The 24,767-nt window shown below is 38.6% G+C and overlaps 3 protein-coding genes across 7 annotated transcripts in view; 1 reads left to right on the top strand and 2 right to left on the bottom strand.

Moving 5' to 3' along the window:
- Positions 1–1,475: 1,475 nt before the first annotated feature.
- On the bottom strand, positions 1,476–3,405 carry LOC119190921. Its single transcript, XM_037444304.1, has 3 exons — positions 3,264–3,405; positions 2,801–2,921; positions 1,476–1,943 (listed from the first exon to the last, which is right to left on the bottom strand). Exons 1-3 carry the CDS (start codon positions 3,400–3,402, stop codon positions 1,796–1,798), a joined length of 408 nt encoding a protein of 135 aa, XP_037300201.1. The 5' UTR covers positions 3,403–3,405; the 3' UTR covers positions 1,476–1,795.
- A 7,006-nt stretch (positions 3,406–10,411) lies between these two features.
- On the top strand, positions 10,412–14,302 carry LOC115452299 (U-scoloptoxin(16)-Ssd1a). The gene is made up of 3 exons (XM_030180777.2): positions 10,412–10,571; positions 12,601–12,721; positions 13,816–14,302. The coding sequence occupies exons 1-3, from the start codon at positions 10,475–10,477 to the stop codon at positions 13,946–13,948; spliced, it is 351 nt and encodes a 116-aa protein (XP_030036637.2). The 5' UTR covers positions 10,412–10,474; the 3' UTR covers positions 13,949–14,302.
- LOC115452298 (innexin shaking-B) overlaps positions 14,298–24,767 on the bottom strand; it is a 74,621-nt gene continuing 64,151 nt past the window's right edge. For all 5 annotated transcript variants that reach the window (XM_037444649.1, XM_037444650.1, XM_037444651.1 and 2 more), the window contains exons 3-5: positions 21,560–21,779; positions 17,300–17,423; positions 14,298–16,603 (exon numbers count right to left, since the gene is read on the bottom strand). In XM_037444649.1, the coding sequence (XP_037300546.1) occupies positions 16,198–16,603; positions 17,300–17,423; positions 21,560–21,779 (750 nt within the window). In that variant the 3' untranslated portion in view covers positions 14,298–16,197. The remainder of the gene's footprint in view (positions 16,604–17,299; positions 17,424–21,559; positions 21,780–24,767) is intronic.

The following is a 24,767-nucleotide window of genomic DNA, read 5'->3' as shown; positions in this document are numbered from 1 at the left end:
GGGGCGGGACAAAATACGGTTCGGCGACCACGGCCACGTTCACCGACCACTGCGCCAGGCTTTGGGACAACAGGTCCTGGGCGCGGGCGCAGTGGTTTATGTTCGCCTGGAGGAACTTGAAGTCCATTATTTATGGGCGATTTCCTCCACTTCCATCTCGGCCACTGCCACTGTTTGCGGTGGGCTCGCCGCCTGCGGCTGGGACAGAACCTCAGCCGCAGCGGCACTCCTTTGCTGGGGGCGGCGCCGGTTGTGACGGGAGGGGGCAGTGCATGCCTTCCCCCCGAGCCGGTGCCTGGCGGGCCTGCCAGCAGCCGCGCAGACTGCGCAGTTCGCTGGGGCTTTGCACTCCCGGGCTTTGTGGCCCGTCTGACCGCAGCGATAACAGAGATCGCTGCGGTCTACTGCGCAGTTGCAGCGCTCCCGGACATGCCCGCTCTCCAGGCACCGGAAACACCGCATTGGCCGCGACTCCAGTACAGTCACCCGAGCCGCGGTCCAGCCTATGAGTATGCGGCCCGCCCCCCTGACATTTTGGGCCGCCTTAATCGGCATGCGGACCCACGCCGATCCTACTCCCGAACGATCGGGACGAATTTGCCCGACCTTTATTAATACTGGCGGACACTCACCGGCCTTGGCGAGGGCTGCTGCGACCGTCTCAGGTGTTGCGGTATAGTCCAATTCGGACAGTCGCAGCTCGACGGTTTTGGTGGGCCGGGATATCTTCACGTCCTCCGACCCACCGAAACACTCCCTCAGCCTCGCGGCGAGGGAGTCAGCCTTCTCCTCCGAATTAGCCCCGGGCACCTCATACATCGGGGCGCCCGTCGCCGCGAACTTCGGCCTTAGCCTGGTGATGTCCAGGCCGGTGAAGTCTATACGACTCTGTGCGTCCATGAGGATGCCCTTGTAGGTAAGACCTTTCGCTACTGCCGCCGGCGTCAAGGATATCACTACGGCCGCAGAACGTGGTGGTCGCAGTTTCGGCTCCGCCCGACGTGTAGATTGCGGCGGCTGCGTGCTTGCCACTGGTGTTGCAGCGGTCTTCCCCTTCTTCTTGGTGTTTTTCTTGGCCACCACGACCCACGGCGTGTCCATGGAGGCCGGTGCCGGCGGCAGCGGGCGGGGCTCCGGAGCGGGTTGTGCCGGAGGGCCATTTTTCTTGCCCTTTTGGGCCTTCGGCTTGGGCGCCGTCGTCGTCGCCTTCTTCCTCTCGGGTTTCCTCTTCTCGGGCGGTGCTGTCGCAGTTGCCGGGGCCGGTAAAGGACCCGCGACAGCCTGTGGCGGCGCGCTGGAGGGTCCGGGTACTGGGGCGGGGAGGGACTGAGCGGGAGCTGTTTTCTTCCCTACTCCTTTCCCTTTCTCCCTCCTGGTTCTAGTAGTACCTGGAGCTAGGCAAAATACTTGCTTTACTTTAATTAAAATACAAATAAGAAAATACTATCTCGCATGTATAAATACAAAACACAACATAATTTTAAGTCGTTTATTTGAAATATAAAATACATTCAAGTGTTATGTAAATAATTAGAACTAATGCAGCCCAGGCTAAAAATTTCCATTCATGAGCCTCTTATTGGGGAATGAACAATTTTTTTTCGGCAGACGCACTCATAGATTGCTAATTATACTTATGTTAACACGTATTTTGAACCAATAAGTAATTGTAATATTATTAGGTAGTACCCTTCTCCGTCTCTCGTGTTTATTAAAAAACTTGTTGGAATGTAATATGGTCATTCGTCTATTTGGCTATTATTTTTGGGTATGATGAAAAATATAAAATAAAACTTTAAAAAATGTTGTCAAATGCATTTACACCTGAAATTGACCGTATGTAACATGCAATCTTGGGGCAGCATTCAGGATATGGTTTTTCATAATCTCGGTGCATAAAGCATTTGGGATTGTTTTTGAAGTCCGGCACTTGAGTTGAACACCTGAAAATAATACGTATTTAATCATAAGATGCTTTCGGTCGCTCTGACAATTTCGAGATTCAAACTGGCGATCTAAGACTCCAACCTCATGTCATTTAGGGGTTTAACTCCCAAGCCACCGTGACAAGTGAATGCGGGTTAGTGTCACCTCAGAGCGACGTCTGCAAGTCAGGAGAACGTACAGGTAAGACCAGTATGGATTACTATAATATTTCTTTTACTGTAATCACCACCGTCTTTGTCAAAATTTTCTATAATGTGACCTTCACTATTCAGTTTGTTTGGCAGAGATCGTATTTAGCTATAAGACGTTAGTAAATATGTACAATAACTATCAATATGATTGTTAATAGTAAAATGTCAGAGCTATGCTCTATCTACATATGTTCTAGTGTGACGAGATGTCCAGTCAGAAACACTAAGGCGGGTTGACCGCTTGCAGTTGCGTTTATGGTAAGTGAAATTTCAAGAAACCGAAAAGAATCTAATTTATACTAATGTATTTGTTTCTCGGTATTATTATATATATTTTTTGAATGACTAGACGAGCTTGCCGTTCGCATCATCCTGCGATATGACCGCTCATAAACAGTAGAAACACCAACCAACACCTTGAATTACGAAGTATTGTTTGGTAATCTACTGCGCTCGTCATCCTGAGACGTGAGATGTTAAGTCTTATGGTGTCCAGTAGTTACATTGGTTACCGGTCCTTCAAACCGGAACACAACAGTGACTACACACTGCTGCTTGGCGGTAGAAATAGACATCGCGGTGATACCTACCCTGGCTAACTCTCATATATGAGACACCTACCATCAGTGAAATTCATTAAAAGGAGAGCTAAGACGACTCACTCTGCTATTTCGTAACTCTGGGAATAGCAGCGGTACTCTAAACATTTGTCCTTCCATGCAACTCTTGCGTTTAACGGAATGACGGTGTCCTTCTCCGGAATATAACATCCTTCGAGATTCTCTGAAACGAAAAGTGGTATGGTGAAATTCATCGCTTCATAGCGAACGTAACCAAAAAATATTTTATAGATATAAAAAGAAAACACTGGTAGGAACATAAATAAGAAAGGGTTTCAGTTATTTGAGAATCATGAGAGTGCTATTACTGCGCCTGGAGTCTGGACTGGACTAGGTACTAATGATAGTACCTAGTCGCGAAAATTATGTCGGACGGTTTTAGTGCGGCGATAACTGCAGGAAATCAACCGACAGACTAAGGAACGCGATTTGCCTGTAATTTACAATCCATCTTAGTTTCCCACCGACATCAAGGCAACATAACAATATATAATCAAATACTTACTGAATTTTTCTGGTTTTGGTGCCAAAGTTTTATTAGACACGTCCAAATTAAAATCTTGCGCTGCAATCATGGCGATACACGCACAAAATACCGATGTCTTCAAAAACATCTCGATGATTTCTATGTATTTGTCTTTCATTTCATGTTTATATAGCAGTCGTATGATACGGGTCGTGACCCACGTAGAACTTTACCTAAATAAAAAATACTGTATTTATCACGTAAGCAAATAAAGTTGCACTTGTAATACGACAAAATAAGTTATAAGAATAGTAATAATTACATTTAAACAATTATATAACTATTCTTTGTGAATTATCGTTTTCTTTAACGGTGAAGGAAATCATCGTGAGGAACCTGCATACCTGAGAAGTTTTCTATAGGAATTTCGAAGGTGTGTGAAGTCTACCAATCCGCAATAGGTCAGCGTGTTAATCTAAGGCCTAATCCCTGACTAAGTAGTAGAGGAGGACCGTGCCCAGCAGTGGGACAGTATATAATACAGGCCTTATATTGGATATTGTAATTCTATATTTATCTATATTATATGAAACTGAAGAGTTCGTTTGAACGCGCGAATCTCAGCCACGACTAAACCGATAAAAAAAATACTCCTACATGTTATATGCTACTATTTATTCCGGGAAACGTTTCATGCGGGCGGAGCCGCGAGCAAAAGCTAAAATAACTAAAAACAAGGACAAGGTAAACAAAAAGCTAGCTTGGGCAGTTAAGTAAGGGAAAATAAAAAGGTAACGCATCGCGATTCTCACCGGTGAGGACGGTATATGTGCTAGCCTAGCAATCCTACCAGCCTATCACTAGCTACCTGAGCGAAGACTACCCAAAGAGGAAATACAGAAAGAAACTCCGGGCTTACTTTTTGTCAACTGTTTTTCTTTTTTATATTTGTATATAGTCTCAATATTTATAGAAGCTGGTGCACACACATCACTGTTAATACAGAATGAATTCGACGAGAATCTTGGACATGCATGAACAAATACTAAATAACAAAATATATAAATAATGCGAATTAATGAATAAATAAACTGTGTACAATGTACATGCATTCTCGTATATTTACAAACATAATTTTTATGACACTTTTTTGTTTTCTTTTCTGTCGGTACAATTTAATATTACAAGGAAAAAGCAAATTATCGCCCGGTCGACTTCTAGTAATTGATATACGTATTTATTATTTTAAATTTATTTTCTCGTGAATTATTTATGTAGGTATCTTATCGTATAGTGGTATGACTTATAGTACACTATTTACAAATAATAACTTACCGAATAATTACTTCGCTATCACAAATTTATTGAGTTTTTATGTTTAGTACTTTTACATAAAATGATTTGCAACAACGATTAAAATATTAATCTTTTTTTCAAACCAGGATCGAAATTGATAGAAATTAAGATCGAACGGGAAACGAGTGCATCTCTCTATCCAGTGATAGTTCACTCGTCCGCATCATAATTGAATTTTCTCCTCCTTTTGAATTTTCTCTTTTCATTAGATTTAGACTATTTGTAACTTTATTCGTTTAAAGATGTTCTTAATTTTTGGATTACTTTAGACTAAGGCCTAATCCGTCTCAGTAGTAGAGGAGCAGTATATACTATAACAATTAGGTACTCAAATATAATATACCACCAGCTCTGTGTAATCACTGCGGAGTATGGGCTCCTTAACTACTAACAGGGTTAAGGCCTTAAACCACCACGCTTGCAAATTTATAGCTGACTTCATATACCTTTGAATTTCTTAGCTTATAATTCTCAGGTATGTATGTTTCTTCATGCCAATGCTTTTATTACAACTACTAGCTTTTGCCCGCGGCTCCGCCCGCGTTATAAAGTTTTTCAGGCAAAAGTTTTCCGTTATAAAAGTAGTAGTTTCCCGGGAGCCTATGTTCTTCCCAGGGTCTCAAACTGTCTCCATACCAAATTTCATCTTAATACGTTGGGTAGTTTTTGAGTTTAATACGTTCAGGCAGACAGATGCAGCGGGGGACTTTGTTTTATAATATATTTTTTAGAACTTTTTAAGTGAAACATTCCCGTCATACATCATTGTTGCATAACTTTAACCGTTTACGCAGCGCAGGCAACGAAAGCTCTCAAAACTCATAATTTTCCCCGTTTTTGCAACATGTTTCATTACTGCTCCGCTCCTATTGGTCATAGCGTGATGATATATAACTTTGAGCACTCCACAAACAAAGGACTATTCAACACAAAAATATTTTTTCAGTTTGAATCAGTAGTTCCTGAGATTAGACATTACTGCTCCGCTCCTATTGAATATAGCGTGATGATATATAGCCTATAGCACTCCACGAACAAAGGGCTATCCAACGTAAAAAGAATTTTTCAGTTTGGACCGGTAGTTCCTGAGATTAGCCATTACTGCCCCGCTCCTATTGGGTATAGCGTGATGATATATAGCCTATAGCACTCCACGAACAAAGGGCTATCCAACGCAAAAGGAATTTTTTAGTTTGGACCGGTAGTTCCTGAGATTAGCCATTACTGCCCCGCTCCTATTGGGTATAGCGTGATGATATATAGCCTATAGCACTCCACGAACAAAGGGCTATCCAACGCAAAAGAATTTTTCAGTTTGGACCGGTAGTTCCTGAGATTAGCGCGTTCAAACAAACAAACAAACAAACAAACAAACAAACAAACAAACAAACTCTTCAGCTTTATATAATAGTATAGATACCATTAATATTAAAGCAATCAGACTGTGTTAGGCCATGCATACCCATATTATTCCATCACCAGCGTCATATTATCAATAAGCAAATTATCAATATATGCAATTTCTCGTATTCTGGATTATCATTTCAAATCAAAAATATCAGCCAAGGATGTTTCGATTCCGCAGTAGCTCGTAAAATGCTTTTCTTCTCCGTTTGAGTGAACTATAGTTAACGTAGTACTAGTAAGTTACAAAAATCAGAAACGTGTGCGTTGGGTTTTGAACCTGCGGTCATTCGTTTCTAAAATCCCTTTTTATTCCTAACTATTAATGTCCTCTTTTATGTATTAATTATGTTTTCCCACCTTGAATTTTATTTTATTTATTTCATGCCAGTCAAAGTTTAAACCCCTTCTCGTTGATTTTTTCTCATCCCATTTTAACGGTCACGTGTGTGTATTAACTTACATAACTATTGTGACTATGTACAAGAAAGACTTGGAAAAAAATATAAAGGATGTAATGAACAATTGATGACAAAAAAGTAAGCCCGGAGTTTCTTACTGCCTTTCTTCTTCGGGTAGTCATCATATAGGTAGCTTGTGAAAGGCTGGTAGGCTGGCTAGACTAGGGCTCATGTCCTCGCCGGCGAGGATCGCGACGCGTTATCCCTTTATATCCCCCTACTTACCAGCGCGAGCTGGCTACTTTGGTTTGTACCTTGTTATTCCTTATAAATTTCATCCCTAATTTAAAAAATGTCCATAGTTATATAAGTAATTTTAATTATTATTTAGAAATAATAATAATTAATCCTATACTGGTTTGACGTATCCTAAGTGCAACTTTGTTCGCCTATGTGATAAATAAAGTATTTTAATTTTAATGTAATTCAACGAGGTGACACGGTTATTTCGGTACTCTCTTCAATTTCGGATGACATGAGTTATCGAATTAAAAAAAAAAATTTTGGTTTGGTTTTATTGGTTAGATGCAGCAAGTAGGTAAATATAGGTAATATAATATAATACGGTCCCACTGTTGGGCAAGGGCCTCCTCTAGCCGCCTTAGTCCACCACGCTGGTCTAGTGCGGATTGATAGACTTCACACACCTTCAAAATTCCTACAGATAACTTCTAAGGTATGCAGGTTTCCTCACGATATTTTCCTTCACTGTTAAAGCAAGCGATATTTCACAAACAATACACATCATTCTAGAAAAGTCAGAGGTATGTGACCATGGATTTGAACCTGCGGACATTCGTCTCAGCAGTCCGTTCCATACCCAAATAGGCTGTTGCCACTTCATCTTCATCTCAATTATATTACGCGTAAAGTGGTCGGTTTTATAATACATTTATTGAATGTTAACAGTTCACTGGTATTGTATTTGTATAATTTATTCCATTCCGCGTACAGATTAGAAAAAACCTAGTATTATGTCACGATGATGCAATAATCTGTTTAATTTGTCCGCACAGTATGCCGCGGCCGGCGTGAGATGCAAACCTGTCCTCATCCAACAAATAAAGAATCTTGAATATTGTTTCTTGATCGCCAAAAAAAAAACTGGATATACACGTTACAATTTGGATCATAATTTGGATTTAATGCATTTTTCGCACATATAAGGCTTATTGGGCAAATGTATTTTGATTATAGTTGATTCCCACTAAGGGAATTTTGTTTTGTTGCCGTCAACAGTGTGATTTTTTTTTGCGGTAAAAAAATCGTGAACGCTGCCACCACTGGAGGGGTCAGCGGAACGATTATGTTGGTTTCACCGGTCTTACAGCCTAATGTCGACACACGGGAGTATAGTGTCATCCGAGCGAGTATCGGACGCGGCCCCTGATGTGTAATCTTAGTGCAATGTAGCTTTTCATTCACTAGCATTTGCTCACGGCTCCGTTTGCGTGAAAGAGTTCTTCCAAGATCCTTTAATCCTGGAAGAAAAAATATATAATGGATCTTTACCCGTTATATATTTGTAAAGGATAAAAAAGCCTACCTGGGTAGGGTACCCAGGGTCTCAAATAATCTCCATTTTAATTTTTATCGAAATCTGTTTGGATAGTTTTTGAGGATCGCATTCAGAGAGACGTGGCGGGGGTCTTTGTTTTATAATATGTTAGGATTTACCATTTAGACATAAACCAGCTTTTGCTCGTGGCTTCGTCAGCGTCAGAGTTTTTCGGGATAAAAGTCCCGCTATACATTATTCCGGAATAGAAAGAAACCTATGTCCTTCCCGAATCTCAAATTATTTTCATATTTAATTTCATCGAAATCCGTTTGGTAAGTTTTTGAGTTTATCGTGTTCAAACTGACAGATGCGATAGGGTCTTTTTTGTTTTTACCGACTTAAAAAAAGGAGGAGGTTCTCAATTTAACTATATTTTTTTTAAATATATATATATTAGAAATTTTTAAGAGGAACCATTCTGTCATTCATGATTGTTGCGTAACTTTAACTGTTTACGCAGCACACGCAACGGAAGCTCTTAAAAGGAATACATTTTCCTGGTTTTGGTAACATTTTCCTTGATGCTCCACTCTTATTGGTCATAGCATAATTTTATATAGCCTATAGCCCTTCTCAATAAATGGGCTATCCAATACTGAAAGAATGTTTCAATTCAAACCAGTAGGACCTGAGATTAGCGGGTTCAAACAAACAAACTCTTCAGTTTTATATAATAGTAGTTACACATAGGATATAAAGGCGGACTTAGTGCCACAGTCATCCTCTACCAGGCAATCAGAGGGTCAATTTCGCAAAACGAAATCTGTATTTTCGGATGACGGTTTGCACGTTTTGTTACTACGAAGTGTTACGGATCCGACGACGGATTCGACAACGGATTGGATCCGTTCATCGCAATATTTAAGACATGGAATTTGTAAGAACTTATAGTTATACTTTTTAAAACCACCTGCGAGGATAAAATTCCACTGCTTTCTTAAAAAAAATACGGAGAATTGATCCTACCACCGAGGTAAGCTACAGAACGGTGACGGATCCGAAATAGTTTGAGAGTAGAGTTAAATTCGAAGTTCGTCGTTTCTTCGTTTCGGACTCACGCAACGATCCGAAGTTCGTTTATCGAAGTAGACCCTCAGGGGCGGCGTAGAGACAAAAATATAATAGTTTACCTACATCATAAACTCTGAGCGCCGATAATATAATTCCAAGATTTAATTAAGCTTTTATTGTTTGATAGCTAAATCGCGAGACTGGGTCGTGAGTCGCGATATACACGTATATATCGTGTCCTCTTGTGGGAATTTTTTTTAAGTACTGAGAACTGATTAAGGAAAACATAAACATCGGTTGCATTCGTAAAAATAGTTTTGAACGCAATCAATGAATATATATACATATTTTAAAAACTAGTTTTCTTACAATGTGGTATCAAACCGAAAGAATAAAACAAAATTGGTTTTGGGACGTGACCTTAAAACTTCTTTATTTAGATATTTCATTTGATATTTTGCAGACCGAGGAAGGTTATCGACAGGTCATAAAAACATATGTTAAATCTGTCAATGTATAAAAAATAGGTAATATCAGTTAGGTTACATTATGCTGGTAATTTTAGATTAACTTACACCCGTTTTTTCCTGACTTACGTTTGTTAGCCTGACAAGCGACTTACACAAACACACCGGACTTTCGGATGAGTGATTTAGGCGCTCGCAACCCTTTTAATTAAGTGACCATGCAACCCACTAACTGGTTACGAACCTCGGCTCAGAACGGCCACTGGGAACGATGGAGACATCAACGATTTTGGGAAGAAACGAAATATCTATAACCCATTTCATTAAAGAAACGAATCTAAAATGGCGTCGCTTATTATGTCCTCTCGCTTGTACACTAGTGCCGTTTATACTCTGAACAGACTGCGTTCTTGTGCAGTGTGAGAGTTTCAAGAACTGGTCCTTACGGCGAATGGCCAAAATGATATCGTCCTCTGGGTCGGTTAGAACTGAACGCTGTCTCCATCTAGCACAGTGGAATGGAGTGTAATTCGGTTGACGGAATAATTTATTCGGGTGGTTTGCTACCCGATCGAAGTAGGGTTTAGTGGCCATTTGCATTAAGTGCCGCATGGTCGGCTTATTGGTGTCCACGTGGAGGTTGCGATTGCGAATCACGGGGCACCAACAGCGTCGTAAAAAACTGTTTTGCAAGAATTGCAGGCGCTGAAATCCAGCAGGCGGTATATGGGCGAATGTGAATAAAACCAAGTGGATACAAACATCCTACCACTAGAATTAAGTGATTATTTTATGTTTATATACATTATACATACTTTATATTATTATTTAAATTTGATTTCTTGAGTACAGTTCTAGACATCTAGTTTGGTCTGTGTTCATCGGAGTCGTTTGCAATCGTCATGAAGTCGACAAAGCTTAGTCAACTATCGATTATTTTTTAGTGCAACCGGCCATACGAGTTGTCAGTATCGAACATTATTCCACGACATGATGTTGCGAAGTGTTGTAGTGTTGTGCATCTTCATACCTATAGTTTATAGTTCAATATCGCTCGGTCCGCATCAACCGAAACCTGAAAAATTCAGTAAGTATTGAATTGGGATTTAGTAATTTATTCCGTCGATGAGCGGCGATAGCCTAGCTGGGTGTGAAACAGACTGCCGAGACGAATATCTGCTGGTTCAAATCCCAATGGCACTCACCTCGACTTTTCTTAAATCATGTGTGTATTCTTTATGAATCATCGCTTGCTTTCGGCGAAGGAACACATCGTGAGGGAACACATACCCGAGAAGTTTTGAATACGAATTTTAAGGGTGTGTGAAGTCTACCAATTAGCACACTCAGTAGCAGAATAGGCTCCTGCCCAGCAGTGGGACAGTATATAATACAGAGCTGATATTATTAAAATAACTTATTTCGTATGCATTTAATTTATCTTCATGAAATTTGCGTAGAATGGTATTCTGTATGCGAATTTCTATTATCTTAAACGCGACGTGGTGCGTTACGTACTTTGTACGCTACGCATTGTCTAAAATTTAAATAGTAATAATGCCTCTGCTAAGATCAAATAATAAGGGTCGATAGACTAGTAGTGAACAATAAAGAAATGAATGCTTGCTATATGACATCTTCGTTATTTATAGGTATTCATTAAAAAGACATTAATTTGACAGTTTTATTTTAATATAATGGCACAGATGGATTTAGTAGGAATTGGCAAATGTTGGGGTCAAGGTGTTCCTTTAACGTCTGACTTATTTTTCGATAGCAAGACCATCATATAACTTGTATAAGTGTAGAAAGGTCTTATACGAATCAGATAATAATATCAATATGTATATAATGCTTTCTCATAGTAATTATCAACATCAACATTTACGATGTTTTGTCTGGCGACAGGTCACCTTGACTAAGTTAGATAACACTTAAAGTGGGAATTTCTACTTTTGTAAACATTAGCAGTCTTACTTATGAACTTGTCTTATGTTTTAATCAATTGCTTTGTCACCGATTACCAAAAATTTTATTTATAAATTTGTTTTAGCGTTAAGACGTGGTTACGGATTGCTTAAATAGTTGTCAAAATTAAACATCTCCTGTGATTACAAGTTTAAGAGCAGTTTAGTCAAGACGTAACTAAACATAGCTTTTCGATATTTTTATAAGTAAGACTGTAGGTATTGTGAGATAAATCGTCGTTTTTTTATTGTTTTGAATAACGAGACGAGCTTGCCGTTAGCCTGATGGTAAGCCTGATGATACGACCATAAATAGTAGAAACACCTTGAATTATAAAATACTGTTTGGTACTCCACTGCGGTCGACATCCTGAGACGTGAGATGTTAAGTGTCATTATGTCCAGTAGTTACATTGGTTACAATGTCCTTCAAACCTGAACACAACAGTGACTACACACTGTTGCTTCGCGGTCGAAATAGACATTGCGGTGATACCTACCCATGCGGACTCTCGTATATGAGAGATCTACCACCAGTAAACCACTCTACCCAGCAACCCGAATATCTGATATAAGGAATATTTTTAAGTGGCTTCTCGGAGTAAGCTGATTATAAACATAATTTATTTTGGTGATTGGGTGTCGAAGGACACAGTACACTCGTTTGTCAACGAATCAACAACAAACAAAAACTACGTTATACTCACATTATTCCAAGTGATGTCACCGGGCGTTTGGGAGAGTCCTTTCATTTTTGGTTAAATTAGTGAGTCGATGGGCTCGCCCTCTATCGATAAAAAGCGTGTGTAAATTAGTCAAGTCAAATGTGGTAATAGATTTATAATTTTTAGTCTGAAACGACTTATAGGGAGGGATGAGAGTGGAATTTAGGAATCTTTACGTTCAATGCCTCATACTCTGGGGGGCTGTTCGCATTTTTAGGGGAGCGGCGAAATGCGTAAGATGAAATGTTAGATTTTTTTATCTTTACTTGTATGTATCAGTGGCTAGGGAGTGCGACTCTTATGTGTTGAAATGGTCTTTTTTTTCTCTTCAGGGCTTTGTACGGACAATTATAGGTGTGAAAAAGAACGCTCCGCCCCTGTTTACGTTTAAGAATTTATTGACAAAGGTATTTCTTTTTGACAGAGGAAGCAGAAGGTTGTTACGTCGAAGAGCTAGACGAAGTGGTTCCGTTTGGGCAGGGAAGATCTTCCAAGAAGGAGTGCCTTGAATACTTCTGCTACGAGAAGTCTTTATCTTACGCTTCGTGAGTATTGTACTATTAAGATCTTAAGTAGAGAAGTTATTCTTCTTCACTTAGTCATTAGCGAGCAAGGATTTAGCATCGGTTTCCAATTCAAATATTATGCATAAATTATATGAAACAAATCATCGATTGGTTTGAAGGAATTGCATGTGAACAAATAATAAAATAATTAGAAATAAATGTATATTGGAAAAATTACATGCTATTTCACGGCTATAAATCCCAGTGAGTAGGGCGGGAAGATAGAGCAGTGCTCCGCGTGGTAAAAATGAACATTAAAGTTACCTAAGCTGCGTTCAATAAATACTAACAGATTTTAATCGTAAAACGTAGACAAAATGTATCCTGTTATATTAATGGGATGATTCATGCCTCCGTTTCAAAGTAGGTGTTAGTCTTATTAACAGTAAAATATTTTAGTGAATTTATTTTAATTGTATAGGCAAGCATAAGAGCAAATGGATCGCCTAGGGCCGAAAATAGTTCCTTCTAACAATCGTTAACAAAAAAAAATATAAGGGAATTAGATATGCGATCGACAGACTTAGATAGGTTTCTATTGTTCATGGGCGGTGGTATCGCTTACAATTAGGCGAACGGCAAACTCGTCTCGTTATTCAAAGCAATAAAAAGAAAATCCATTTTTTTTATTTTCTATTAGCGTTAACGAGTTGTAGAGAAGCATCTTTACGGTCCTAGTTTGGTTATGCTTGAATAATAAAAACAGGTATTCATTTATTACCTACTTTACGAACATACATATTAATGAATTGCTAAACAACAATAAAAAACGAATTGTTTTTTTTTTCTAATTTATGCCTTAAACTAATTTTGAATAGAGAAACGCCAGAGTTTCTTGCCTTCTCTGGTGAGAACTGCTTTCCGAACTGGTGGTTGTTAATATTGATGAAACCTAATAAAATTTTACACGTTCAAATAAATCATTTAATTTCATTTCAATAAGAAAATAAAGTTTGTTTTTTACATTTTATGATGAGCTACACAAATTAACTGTCTAACTGTATAATAAGTGATCAACTCTATCTTCTGTAAGCGTATATCTGCTAAAGATACGTATATATCTGAATTTTCAGATGCGGTTTTGTCGAAGCTCTGCCACCGTGCACAGTACTTGAAGAGAAGGGCAAGCCCTACCCGGACTGCTGTCAAAGAGTAGTCTGCCCATCCGACAATATCACTAATGCAGATGGCCTCTTAATCCAGTGACTGATGCCTATGTTTCATTAAATAAATTATAGTTGTTTATATTACAGAGGTCTTTATTATTCTGTACTTACTGTAGCCATGGGAAGGGTCCTTCCGTCTTATTAAGCTAAAATTCAGATAGAAGATGCTCACGTTGGTCTAATGTGTGTCAATGAACCACTTAGGCTAGTCTAGAATATTCGTTACTTTTACGAGATTTACATAAAATTCTAAAAAAAATACTTTTATCTTTGTAATTAAGAATTTTGACTAGGATCTAGAGTGTTGTTTAAATCGACGTTTTTCTATTTAACCGTTATGTTACGGTAATATCTCATAGATTTCTTAGGATGTAAATAAAATGCTTGAATAGTTTTTTATATTATTTATTCGATATCTCCCATGGTAACTTCCATTTTCGCTTAACACCTTCCTTCGCTATTGTGAATTATTTTTGGCACAATATTTGGCTTTAGATTAATAAATACAATACTGATATCCCATTCTATTGCTTAACACATTTTGTTCAAAAATTAACATTTATTGGTGCGTGTTCTGTCAAAATACCAAAACTGAACTCAAAAAAGAATAAATGATTATTTTTTAGCTTCTATTTCTAAACCGGTGTTAAAAATACTTATTGTTACAAATTGGCATTTGATTGTTGACCTTAGCTTCGATATTATTATATATTTTGTTAAATAAACTTCTTTAAAATTATCCATATTTTATGTGAACGCATAAAAAATAAATTGTCATCAGAAATAAATAAACAAGTTGAGAGTAGCAGAATAACTCCAGAAAAGGCAGAATTCTAGATAAATATTGTGACAGAACAACACACGCAAACGATCCAAACAGCGTTGATTAATTCCTTAACATGACCTTTTTACATATACAATACTTGACACCTCAAACCAAAAGTCATTGCCTCCAAACCCTATTATATTTAATATTAAAAAAGACTCACTCTCAAATATTATAGTTCACTCATTTTGGTTCAAGAGTCATTAATCTACTAATAATCATACGAACACAACAATTTTTGTAACAATACATTCCGTCTACGAGGTAACAAATTAGGCACAACTAACTCCCATCATCGATGATAAAACAATTTTGCAAAATTTTTTACAAAACAAACATTACAAGGAACGTTTGCACGAGTCGCTTCCTACGCGAGAAATAAATAAAAAATATAAAATTGATTCTAAAAGAAATATCTATCTAAAAATGTAAAGCTGAATTAATAGAAACAATAGATTGAATAGTTTATAAAACTCTAAAAATATTACGAAAATCGCGTCAATCAGTATATAAACACAGATGCGGACATAAACCAAACAGTAGGAGACAGCCGCCCGACTGCGTCACGATGGCAGTGAGATACTATGTTAAACAATTGTGTTCTAATATAAAATTCGTTCGTTATACATTACAATTAACGTAGAAATGTCTTTTGACACGCAAAAGTTACGTCACTGTAGTTATCATTGACAAGCGCCGCGACGCCAAAAGTTCGAATCCACTGGAGGCAGCCTCGGGCCGAGTCGAAACACCTCAACCCGCCCCTTGAGCTGACGGAGTGTACGCGCTTAAAGGAGATTCAGTCCGAGCTGTGCATCAGGGTGACCATTCAAGCAGCCTCAGCTTGGCTCGCGTGAACTCTACGTGCTCTGGGGATGCTCAAACGTCTTCGCTGCGTCACAATGTGGCACGCTGCATGCGGCGGCCGGCATCTTCTACCACAACGCTTATTGCGATCGTCACGATTGCTCTGTCGACATGTTGGCGTGTGAGTCGTGTACAAAATGGAAAATTGTGTGCATAACGTGCTTACCGCGGTACCGTCTATAGAGGACAAAGCTTCGGGAACGGCCCACTACGCTCGGCGAGGCTAGGAATCAAAATACTTCTAAAAATCAGAACACTAGTACACTAACGGAGCCGCCGCTGTGACAAAAGGCTTCGACAGGATTCTGAGATCACATTCTTATAGATTACATACAAACTATTATTGCGTGTTTAGAATTGCACTGTTACATATAGATTAAAAAGTGTCGTAAAGAAGTCTCTGGCACGAGATGGCCGGTGCGTGGCCGATGCAGGGCCGGTGCGGGACCGGTGCACGACCGGTGTGCGGCCGGTGCAGGCCGGTGCAGCACGACGGGTGCGAGCCGGGGCGCGCTAGGGGCGCGTCACACGGGCGGCTCCAGGTCGCGCTGCAGGGACGTCAGTCACGTGTGGAACACCCACCCGGGCACCGGAGGTCACGCGTCCGGCACGCCGTGGATGTGGTGCTGGTAGTTGTGGTTCAACTTGTTCGCGAACTCGTGCATGATGTCCCTGAAGATCACCGAGTCTAGATTCTCGCCGAGGATGTACAGAAGATACCAGTCGCCCATCTTGCTGCGGCGCACTATGGTGTCGACGTTGTCGCGGCGCACCAGCCGGAAGCGCATGCGCATCATGTAGACGCGCATGCGCGGCGAGAATATGATGATCACCCGGTAAACGAGGGTGATGAAAGTGAGTAGGCCGAGGATGACGAACCAGAACCAGAGGAAAACATAGATTTTCTCGTTGACCACGTTGAGCGGCAGGATGCAGAGCGCGTCGTGCCGCTCCACCTCGCCCGACGAGCCGAACTTGTTGAACAGCGTGCACTTCACCATTCTGAAAATGATACGCACCACTTTATTACATGTTAAAATATTGCAGAGTTGTGTAACATACTGCGGTTGGAACTTTGATCGTTAAAGGCAGTTGCCATTCAGCAGGTCTTTAACATTGACGACTCAACAGAATCCTTTTAGACGATAAGAATCGACATGCTACACGATAAATTATAACAAAGCAATATAAAATACCTTTACACAAAAATCTGTGGATACAATTTCACTTGAGAATCACACCTTACCATCGGGGCTAATATCATGAGAGATACTTAGATTCTATACTAGGATTCCGAAGACTTTCTCTCCTATAAAAACATGTTTCACGTTATCTCTAAAAGGGTAGGGAAGAGGCGCAGCTGATTCACTTTTCGTTATAGGTGTTCCGCCCCAAGATATTATAGAGTTTGACTCTCTATTTAACAGTTACAAAATACAGATGTCTGAAGCCTATGATTTTATTTTTACGTAAAGAAATCCTTACCTTGGAAATAAGACATTAGAAAGAAATTAATTTAATTACTTGTAAACAAATTTTCTATTAGGTACCTTAATCATCTCTCTTTGAGATCAAGACAGTGCATTTGACATGAGAGAAACTCTCGTACACACGTGGATAAAAATCATAATTACTCATCCCAATGAGATGCGAGCCAAAATATCCCTTCTCCAGATATTACACTTATGTAGATATTACCTTGGGAATATATATATCATGGGATCCACGCGATCCTCCTGATCGGACTCCATGTACTCGATGACGTCCAGCCCGAAGGTCATGAACTCTCCGTCGAAGAACCGGTTCATCAGGAACATTTGCCCTGGAATCATACAAATCAGTTTAATGTATCATAGAAATATATATAGATCGATGTGCATCGGCGGCAGGCCATGTATGTGAGAGTATGATAAGTGCTCGCACTTTGTCTATTTCTTCCGCCACGCAGCAGTGTGCAAAAAAAAAAGTTAAGTATTATAATTTCTGGAGCGGTGACTCGCGCAGTCTTATCAGTATTACAAAAACAAATGGAGCAACAGAACTAAACAGACGACACGGCGGGCAGAAAGTTGAAACTTGCTTTGTTATTCTATGGGCTGCTGCGGTCGCTTCCTCGGTCTCAATAACATACGGTGCAGACAGTAAAATTTGCTGCTCATGCGAGCCCTTTATGTGGGCCACGAAGTTAACTGACGCGGACGAAACAATATGGAACTCTCGCTTCAATTCCCTACATTTAGGTTATTTCTTGACAAAAAAAAGAGAGTCTCTGTTTTATATAATATCAGATACTAAATCTTTTTTTGTAACATCGATACGTGGTTTTTTGCCTAACCCATCGGCGGACACTAAATATTTCACTCTGCTATTGGTAAAACTTCATAAATTAAATGACCGAGACACCAACCTTTAGGTGCAAGAACACAATTTTTAGGTTAAACAAATCCTGAACACCTTGCAATATATTCCGCTATCCATATGAAATGTTACACCTCCGTTAACTGTATAGTTATTTTTAACGTAACGCGTAACTCGTATTGGATATAAAATCTATTTGTGTGTGTTTATTTTAGCTTTAATTAGTTCAGTGCGAGGCACGAGCTAATATTATGCATTTATCGTTCGCGGAGCGATTACCGGCTGTGTTAATATGGCTACTATTTAAATAATCATAAGTTTTGGTACTACGTAATGTTAATAATATCAGCCCTGTATTATATATTTTTCCACTGCTGGGCACGGGCTTCCTCTACTATTGACAGGGATTAGGCATTAGTCCACGCCGGCCTAGTGCAGATTGATAAACTTCACACACCTGCAAAATTTCTATAGAGAACATCTCAGGGTTGCAAAATTCCTCACGATGTTTTCCTTCACCGTTAAAGCAAGCGATTATTCACCAAGCCTAAATGGGCTACCGCCGCATATGCTTGCTACATTGATATTATGCATATATAAATGTAATTACTATATTGTGTGAAAAAAATTGTAGAATCATGCTGTAGAAATGCTTGTCCTGAGAATAAATAGGTCAGCTACATTATTATCAGAAATCCATCGCGTGACACCTTACTATTGTTTAGTTTTGTTCTCACTCCTCAGATTCCGAGTGTCCATATACCCTTCCCTTTCCTAATTCCTTCCTTACCTATAAAATTTACAGTGAATCCATAATTCTTCTGGTAATGTAGGGACGATGAAGTTCAATTAACATCAGGTAGCCAGACGACTTAAAACAGACGGTATTGGCTGGTTAAGATCCTGATGGTTGATCGCTTGGGGAGATACATACCTTCAGCAGTGGACGGTGATAAGTTATTTATTTATTTAAGGACCTCCTACGAAGGATACACGGCATATAATAAATACAATGTCGTAGCATTTGTACAATTAGCAATTTGAAGTGCCTCTTCAACTATAGGAGACCACAGCATGCAAATTCATATATTAGTACAGCGGCAAAAATAATAATATTGATCGAACCTTTATAATATAAGTTTCTCGTAGGCTGGCATAAGCCACAATTCACTGCAGTTCCCCATGCAGGATAAAAAATACCATACGAATGAATGTTCTAAATATTTGCTTGCAAGATAATAAAGTTTCCCGTACTGGATGGTTTATCGTTTGCGTATTTTATTATTTTTTAAATAAACACTTAGTTCTTTTATAAACAAAATTATATTAACAAATGCTCAGTTTATTTTTCTTCAGTATAATTACTTTTATCTTACGTAAGTGTCTATACAAGACAGATGTTCCATTTACTGTTTTTATTCAAATTAAATGTTTAACAATTAATTGGGGAATATTTTAGAATTTAGATCATTGCATAATATGTATAAACATCAGGGTTTTTTTTTCATTCTGTATTAGCTGTAAAGGATCACATTATTTTCCCCAAAACATTCTTAATTAGGTCTAATTTACCTACATGATATTTGGTACTTATTAGCTCGAGTATACTATGATACCAACATAAGAGAGGCACACGACTGTGTATATTCTTATTGAGTTTTGAAGGACAATGTAAATATAACTAGATACTATACATTAATATTAAATATCTTGATTTGATAAAGTTCGCATGAACATTACAGGACGCTTTTGACAGGTATATCCTAAAATCTTTTACTTTACTGGTCTATATTCAACAATGGATTTCATGTGGCTGATGATTGACTATCTCGTGGTGACACAAATTCTTTATTGTTAGAATAAAAAAATGTTGTGAGGGTATTTGTGACACTCCTTTGCTATAAAAACACTGAGCATTTGATAGACCGAGGCAGTTGGTCGTGGACAGTCGTAGCGATCGGTTGGATGGTGAATTATTGGCGAAAGTATTTCTGTAGCCAGTGATAGTTCTTTTTATTTTATTTTTTTTATCGACTTTCTTCAGTTTCCAACAATATATAGATAAGGTTCGCAATGAGTTGTATGGCGTAATACCGCGGGTTTGCTGGCCCGCGCGCCGCCCTAAACATGTCCTAAAGTGAAATATCAGAGGGCCATATGCCGCCGCGCACGCCCGGAATCTTCAACTACCTACGCTCGGGGAGATAGTGTCTAGCAGAGTTGCAGGATTGGGAGCAACTTTCACAAAAATAACTTATGATAAAACAAGTTATTTGGAAAAAATACTGTGAATTTTAATTGTTTACATATTTTATTAATTATATTTGTAAATTAACTGTTTTTTATTTTTTCATTTTCTGTTCTAAACACGTTTAAAAATTATAAGTTAGGCGATGTATATTTAAATAACCTAATTATAAATTTTTGTTTCGCGTTTGATTTCCAATTATGCACATATTCCTGTGAAACGCACTTTTCGTTACGAATAAAAAAAAAATGAAAGACATTGGGCGTATAAATCGGAATTCGGAGTACAGCACGTAAAATATATTGAGATATATTTTTTTCACTTACTACAACTTTACTGAAATGTATAGTAAAAAAGTAAGCACAGATGCTGCACACTCCGCCGTTCCTAGCTCTGAGAATCGCGGAGTGCGTAACGCCGAGCCGAAGTCCGTAAATCATAACATATTGAATTAAAACACACATGAAGGAGTTTTACAGCACAATACAGATTCCATGCGGTCGCGGACACGAGGTGCCGCCGGATACGTGTGGCGCATAATGAGATGTATTTGTCTCTTATACTAAACTAGCGACCCGCCTCGGCTTGCACGGGTGCAATGCTGATACTAAATACACTATAGAAAAACTGTGAACGTTGTATATAAAAACATAGCGGCCCGCTCTGGCTTCGCACGGGTATAACATAACAAAATAACAGTATTTCTCCACTATTTAATGGATGTTATTATACATATAAACCTTCCTCTTGAATCACTCTATCTATTCAAAAAAACCGCATCAAAATCCGTTACGTAGTTTTAAAGATTTAAGCATACAAAGGGACATAGGGACAGAGAAAGCGACTTTGTTTTATACTATGTAGTGATGTTGCGGCGATAGCCTAGTTGGTTGTGGACTGTAAAGACGAATGTCCGCAGGTTCAAAACCCAAGGGCACACACCTCTGACTTTTCTTAAATCATTTGTGTATTTGTAAATTATCGCTTGCTTTAGCTGTGATGGAAATCAACGTGAGGAACGTACTTGAGAAGTTCTCTATAGGAATTTTGAGGATATGTGAAGTCTGTCAATCCGCACTAGGCCAGCGTGGTAGGTCTAATCTCTCTCAGTAGTAGAGCAGGCCCGTGCCCAGCAGTGGGACAGTATATAATACAGGGCTGATATTAATATTATTTTTTATTAAGGAGCTTGGTTGTAATTTCACGACCTTCAAGGTATTATGAAACTAAAGGCCGTTTTCATTTTCGCTTTCAAATACGTGATTAGTTGAGACTCGAATTGAGGGCAGCATCTTAAGAGTCTGTTTATAATAAATCCATATTAATATCTAAAAAAATATTATATGACTGACCTATAACATTGACAAGAGCGAGTCCCTCGCAGAGGTAGTAGCGGTACGCCCACCAATTGTGGTACCGCAGGTTCTCCCACAGGTAGTCGAGGATCAGTTTCTTCTTGGTCTTCTTCTCGATCTCGGTGCACACGCCGACGTCGAGGTCCATCATGAGCGCGCGGATCTTGCCGCCCTCCCACGACTTCCACAGCCAGCGAGGCGCGTAGAACAGCATTGCCTGAAATGTAGAATAAACTGCTTGATTTTCTTATACCTATGAACAGGCGGAGCAAGGTAATGTGTTTGCAATGCAAAAACTTCTGGTACTTTTGATAAGACGCAGCTAGAGAGGGTCCCGAATTTGTAGGAGTAATCCAATATTGTATCTGACTGCAGCGTACACAGTAATTATGGAGAAAAATCCGTCGAATCGGGTAATTCCTTTTGGCATGTCCTGTATCGGGGGCAGCCACTGTGTATCTAGAAAAACACCTTGTTATAAATTAATTAACGCAGTCTTTTCTTTTACATGATATGTTTGTTTTGACTATCCTATAATTATTACTATTGAATACATTAATAAAATATTTGAAATATGAAAACGAGACCTTAAATTTTAAAGTCTGTAATTTATTTTAAAATTAAAAACAAATACAAAACGAGAATTCTTAATTGGAATCAATATTATCAGCTTGATTTTTGTTCTAAATTTTAAACTTTTATGGCGTTATAACTAGATGGCGCTAGTAGCACATACTTAGAAGCTTTGAACACGCGACAATACTAAAAAGTATTTTTTATTAAGTCAATTCTACATGTCATAACTACAATAGATGAATACGAATCAATAATATAAGTAGAAATTCCCATGAAATCTGATATTTTACGAGTGTATGAACAAACGTGAGACCGGCTATAAACCGCACCTTCGCTAATCTCATTCACTCAAACGTATTTTTATATCGAACAATAAAACATCTTTCAACATATGTACAGAAATACTGTACCGAAAATTGTTGTAAAAGAAAGCATTTTTCGTGCAGGGCCGTATGGGAGCGCAGAGCGGGAGGTCATTATTAGGTTGTTTAAGGTGGTAGCTCAAGGTCCATTTTCATACATTTTGTTTCGGCTTTAATCTGGGTAACTAAACAAGTATTGGCAAGTAAAGAATTTAAATTCACGTCTAGTTAGTGATTAGTTCTCGCAGTTGAAAGAAAAATGTAAAAATAATTAATAATCATGGATATTTCTGCCTTTAAAATTTCGTCATATTAAATTTTAAAGGCCGAAATATCCATGATTATTAATTATTTTTACATTTTTCTTCAACTGCGAGAACTAATCACTAACTAGACGTGAATTTAAATTCTTTACTTGCCAATACTTGTTTAGTTACCCAGATTAAAGCCGAAACAAAATGTATGAAAATGGACCTTGAGCTACCACCTTAATGGTAAGACGGGCATGGTCCCAGTGGTGAGTACAACGCCTGCCCATAAAGACTAGTTACGGTTCCTGTAACTTAAAATTTAAAAAATACTGTTTTACGTTGGACCATAAGTTTAACGTTTCATAATATGTAGTAAGGTGTAGTATAGCTAAGATATGAAACAAAAACTATAGCAAAAGTTGATAATTATGTAATTTTTTATTGTTTTTATTAATTCTAAATAATGCGTACGTAGCTGTATAAATAATATATTCCATCAAGTATCATTTCTGGCAAAAAAAATTATCACACATTTCAACAGAATCAATTTTATGAAAAACAATTCGATTGTTATTTTCCTGGGGGGTCACACCTCAAAATCATATTCGAATCCATCCAAACGCATCGGCGTGCACCAGAACAAATAAAATCATCCGGCTAGACGTACCATAAACTGTTTATGGACGCTAACAATGATTGCACCTTTCGTCGGCCATTTTAACCGCCGCGGATGATCTAGAGCAACTGCACACACAATGACGGCTTTATCGTTGTTTCTTGGTGTAACACTTTTGCGTTCTATTTGTGTACACGGTTTTTTCGAAGTGATTACTAAACTTTGGTCAGTGAATACTTACATAATGATACCGTCAAGGCACCGTCTCTTGTTGACCACGTTTTGGTTATATCGTAGGGTAAACTTAACTTTATTTTTATATAGGCAATAGACAATCAAATCAATTTGTGTACGCTCGACTAGATGGCGACACTTGCATATTTTTATACAACTAACATAATGTTACTCTGATATACCAAGTAAAAATTAAATGTAAATTTCATTTCAAGCTACAGTAATAAATACCTTACTCATTCAGTATTATAATTATGTATTCAAGCCAAAGCCAGGTTTCCATATATTATGGGTAATTTCGACAGACTTTCCCGCCACTAAAACTCCTGTAAGCCAGGATCAGCAGTGGCACGCATTTTATGACACCGAGCGGTGAAGCTCGGCGAGTTTCAGGGAAAACTAATTTGTCATTATCCCGCAACGAAATTAATCAAATAGAAAGATAGGGAAGAGTTGGAAAATATTAAATACATATTAAAAAATATTATGTAGGTATAAGAGATTTTTTTTACATACATTCTCTACCAATCCAACATCATTTATTTCAAAGTTAGAAGAATAACGAAACTGAACAAAATTTCCAATAATAATCACAGCTCCAACCTAGTTAAAACATAGATTTATAAAAATGCTTTCGCATTTATCTCTATAATTAGCGATAAGTCAGCAAGCAGGCGTCTTCAGACACAATGTATTCACAGTCGAACAGCCCTCGCGCGCGGCCGCTGGCGTGTGAAGATAATGGGTTGCTTCTCGCGATTTTTGTGTCTATATGTGGAAGATGTCGCTTCTATTTTTATATCTAACTAGGTATTGCCTGCGGCTTCGGCGGAATGATCGACCCTTCCCAGTATAAAAGTTAAAATGTCCCATTGGATAAAAAACAAATTATGTTATCTATATGACACTATTTAATTTCCTTTGGGAGTAAATTACTGGGAAAATATTTTAAGGCAGGGTAGGTCTATTCGTGGACCAATTTTATCCAAATCCGTTCAGCTGTTACTCAATTTACTTTTAACAAAATCCAAACATTTTTACAAGTTATCGCTTTTATTATAATTTTGGTAAGAGTAAGTTATACAGGCAAATTCTTTATCCTAATTGCTACAGGGGTAGGAACAAGAAAGAGGAGGCACAGGACTGAAGATTGACTTGCGCCCACC

Source organism: Manduca sexta, chromosome 28 (assembly GCF_014839805.1).
Source record: "Manduca sexta isolate Smith_Timp_Sample1 chromosome 28, JHU_Msex_v1.0, whole genome shotgun sequence".
Classification (NCBI taxonomy): domain Eukaryota; kingdom Metazoa; phylum Arthropoda; class Insecta; order Lepidoptera; family Sphingidae; genus Manduca; species Manduca sexta.
The sequence above is the reverse complement of the archived record's forward strand: the minus strand, read 5'-3'. Positions and strand labels throughout refer to the sequence as shown.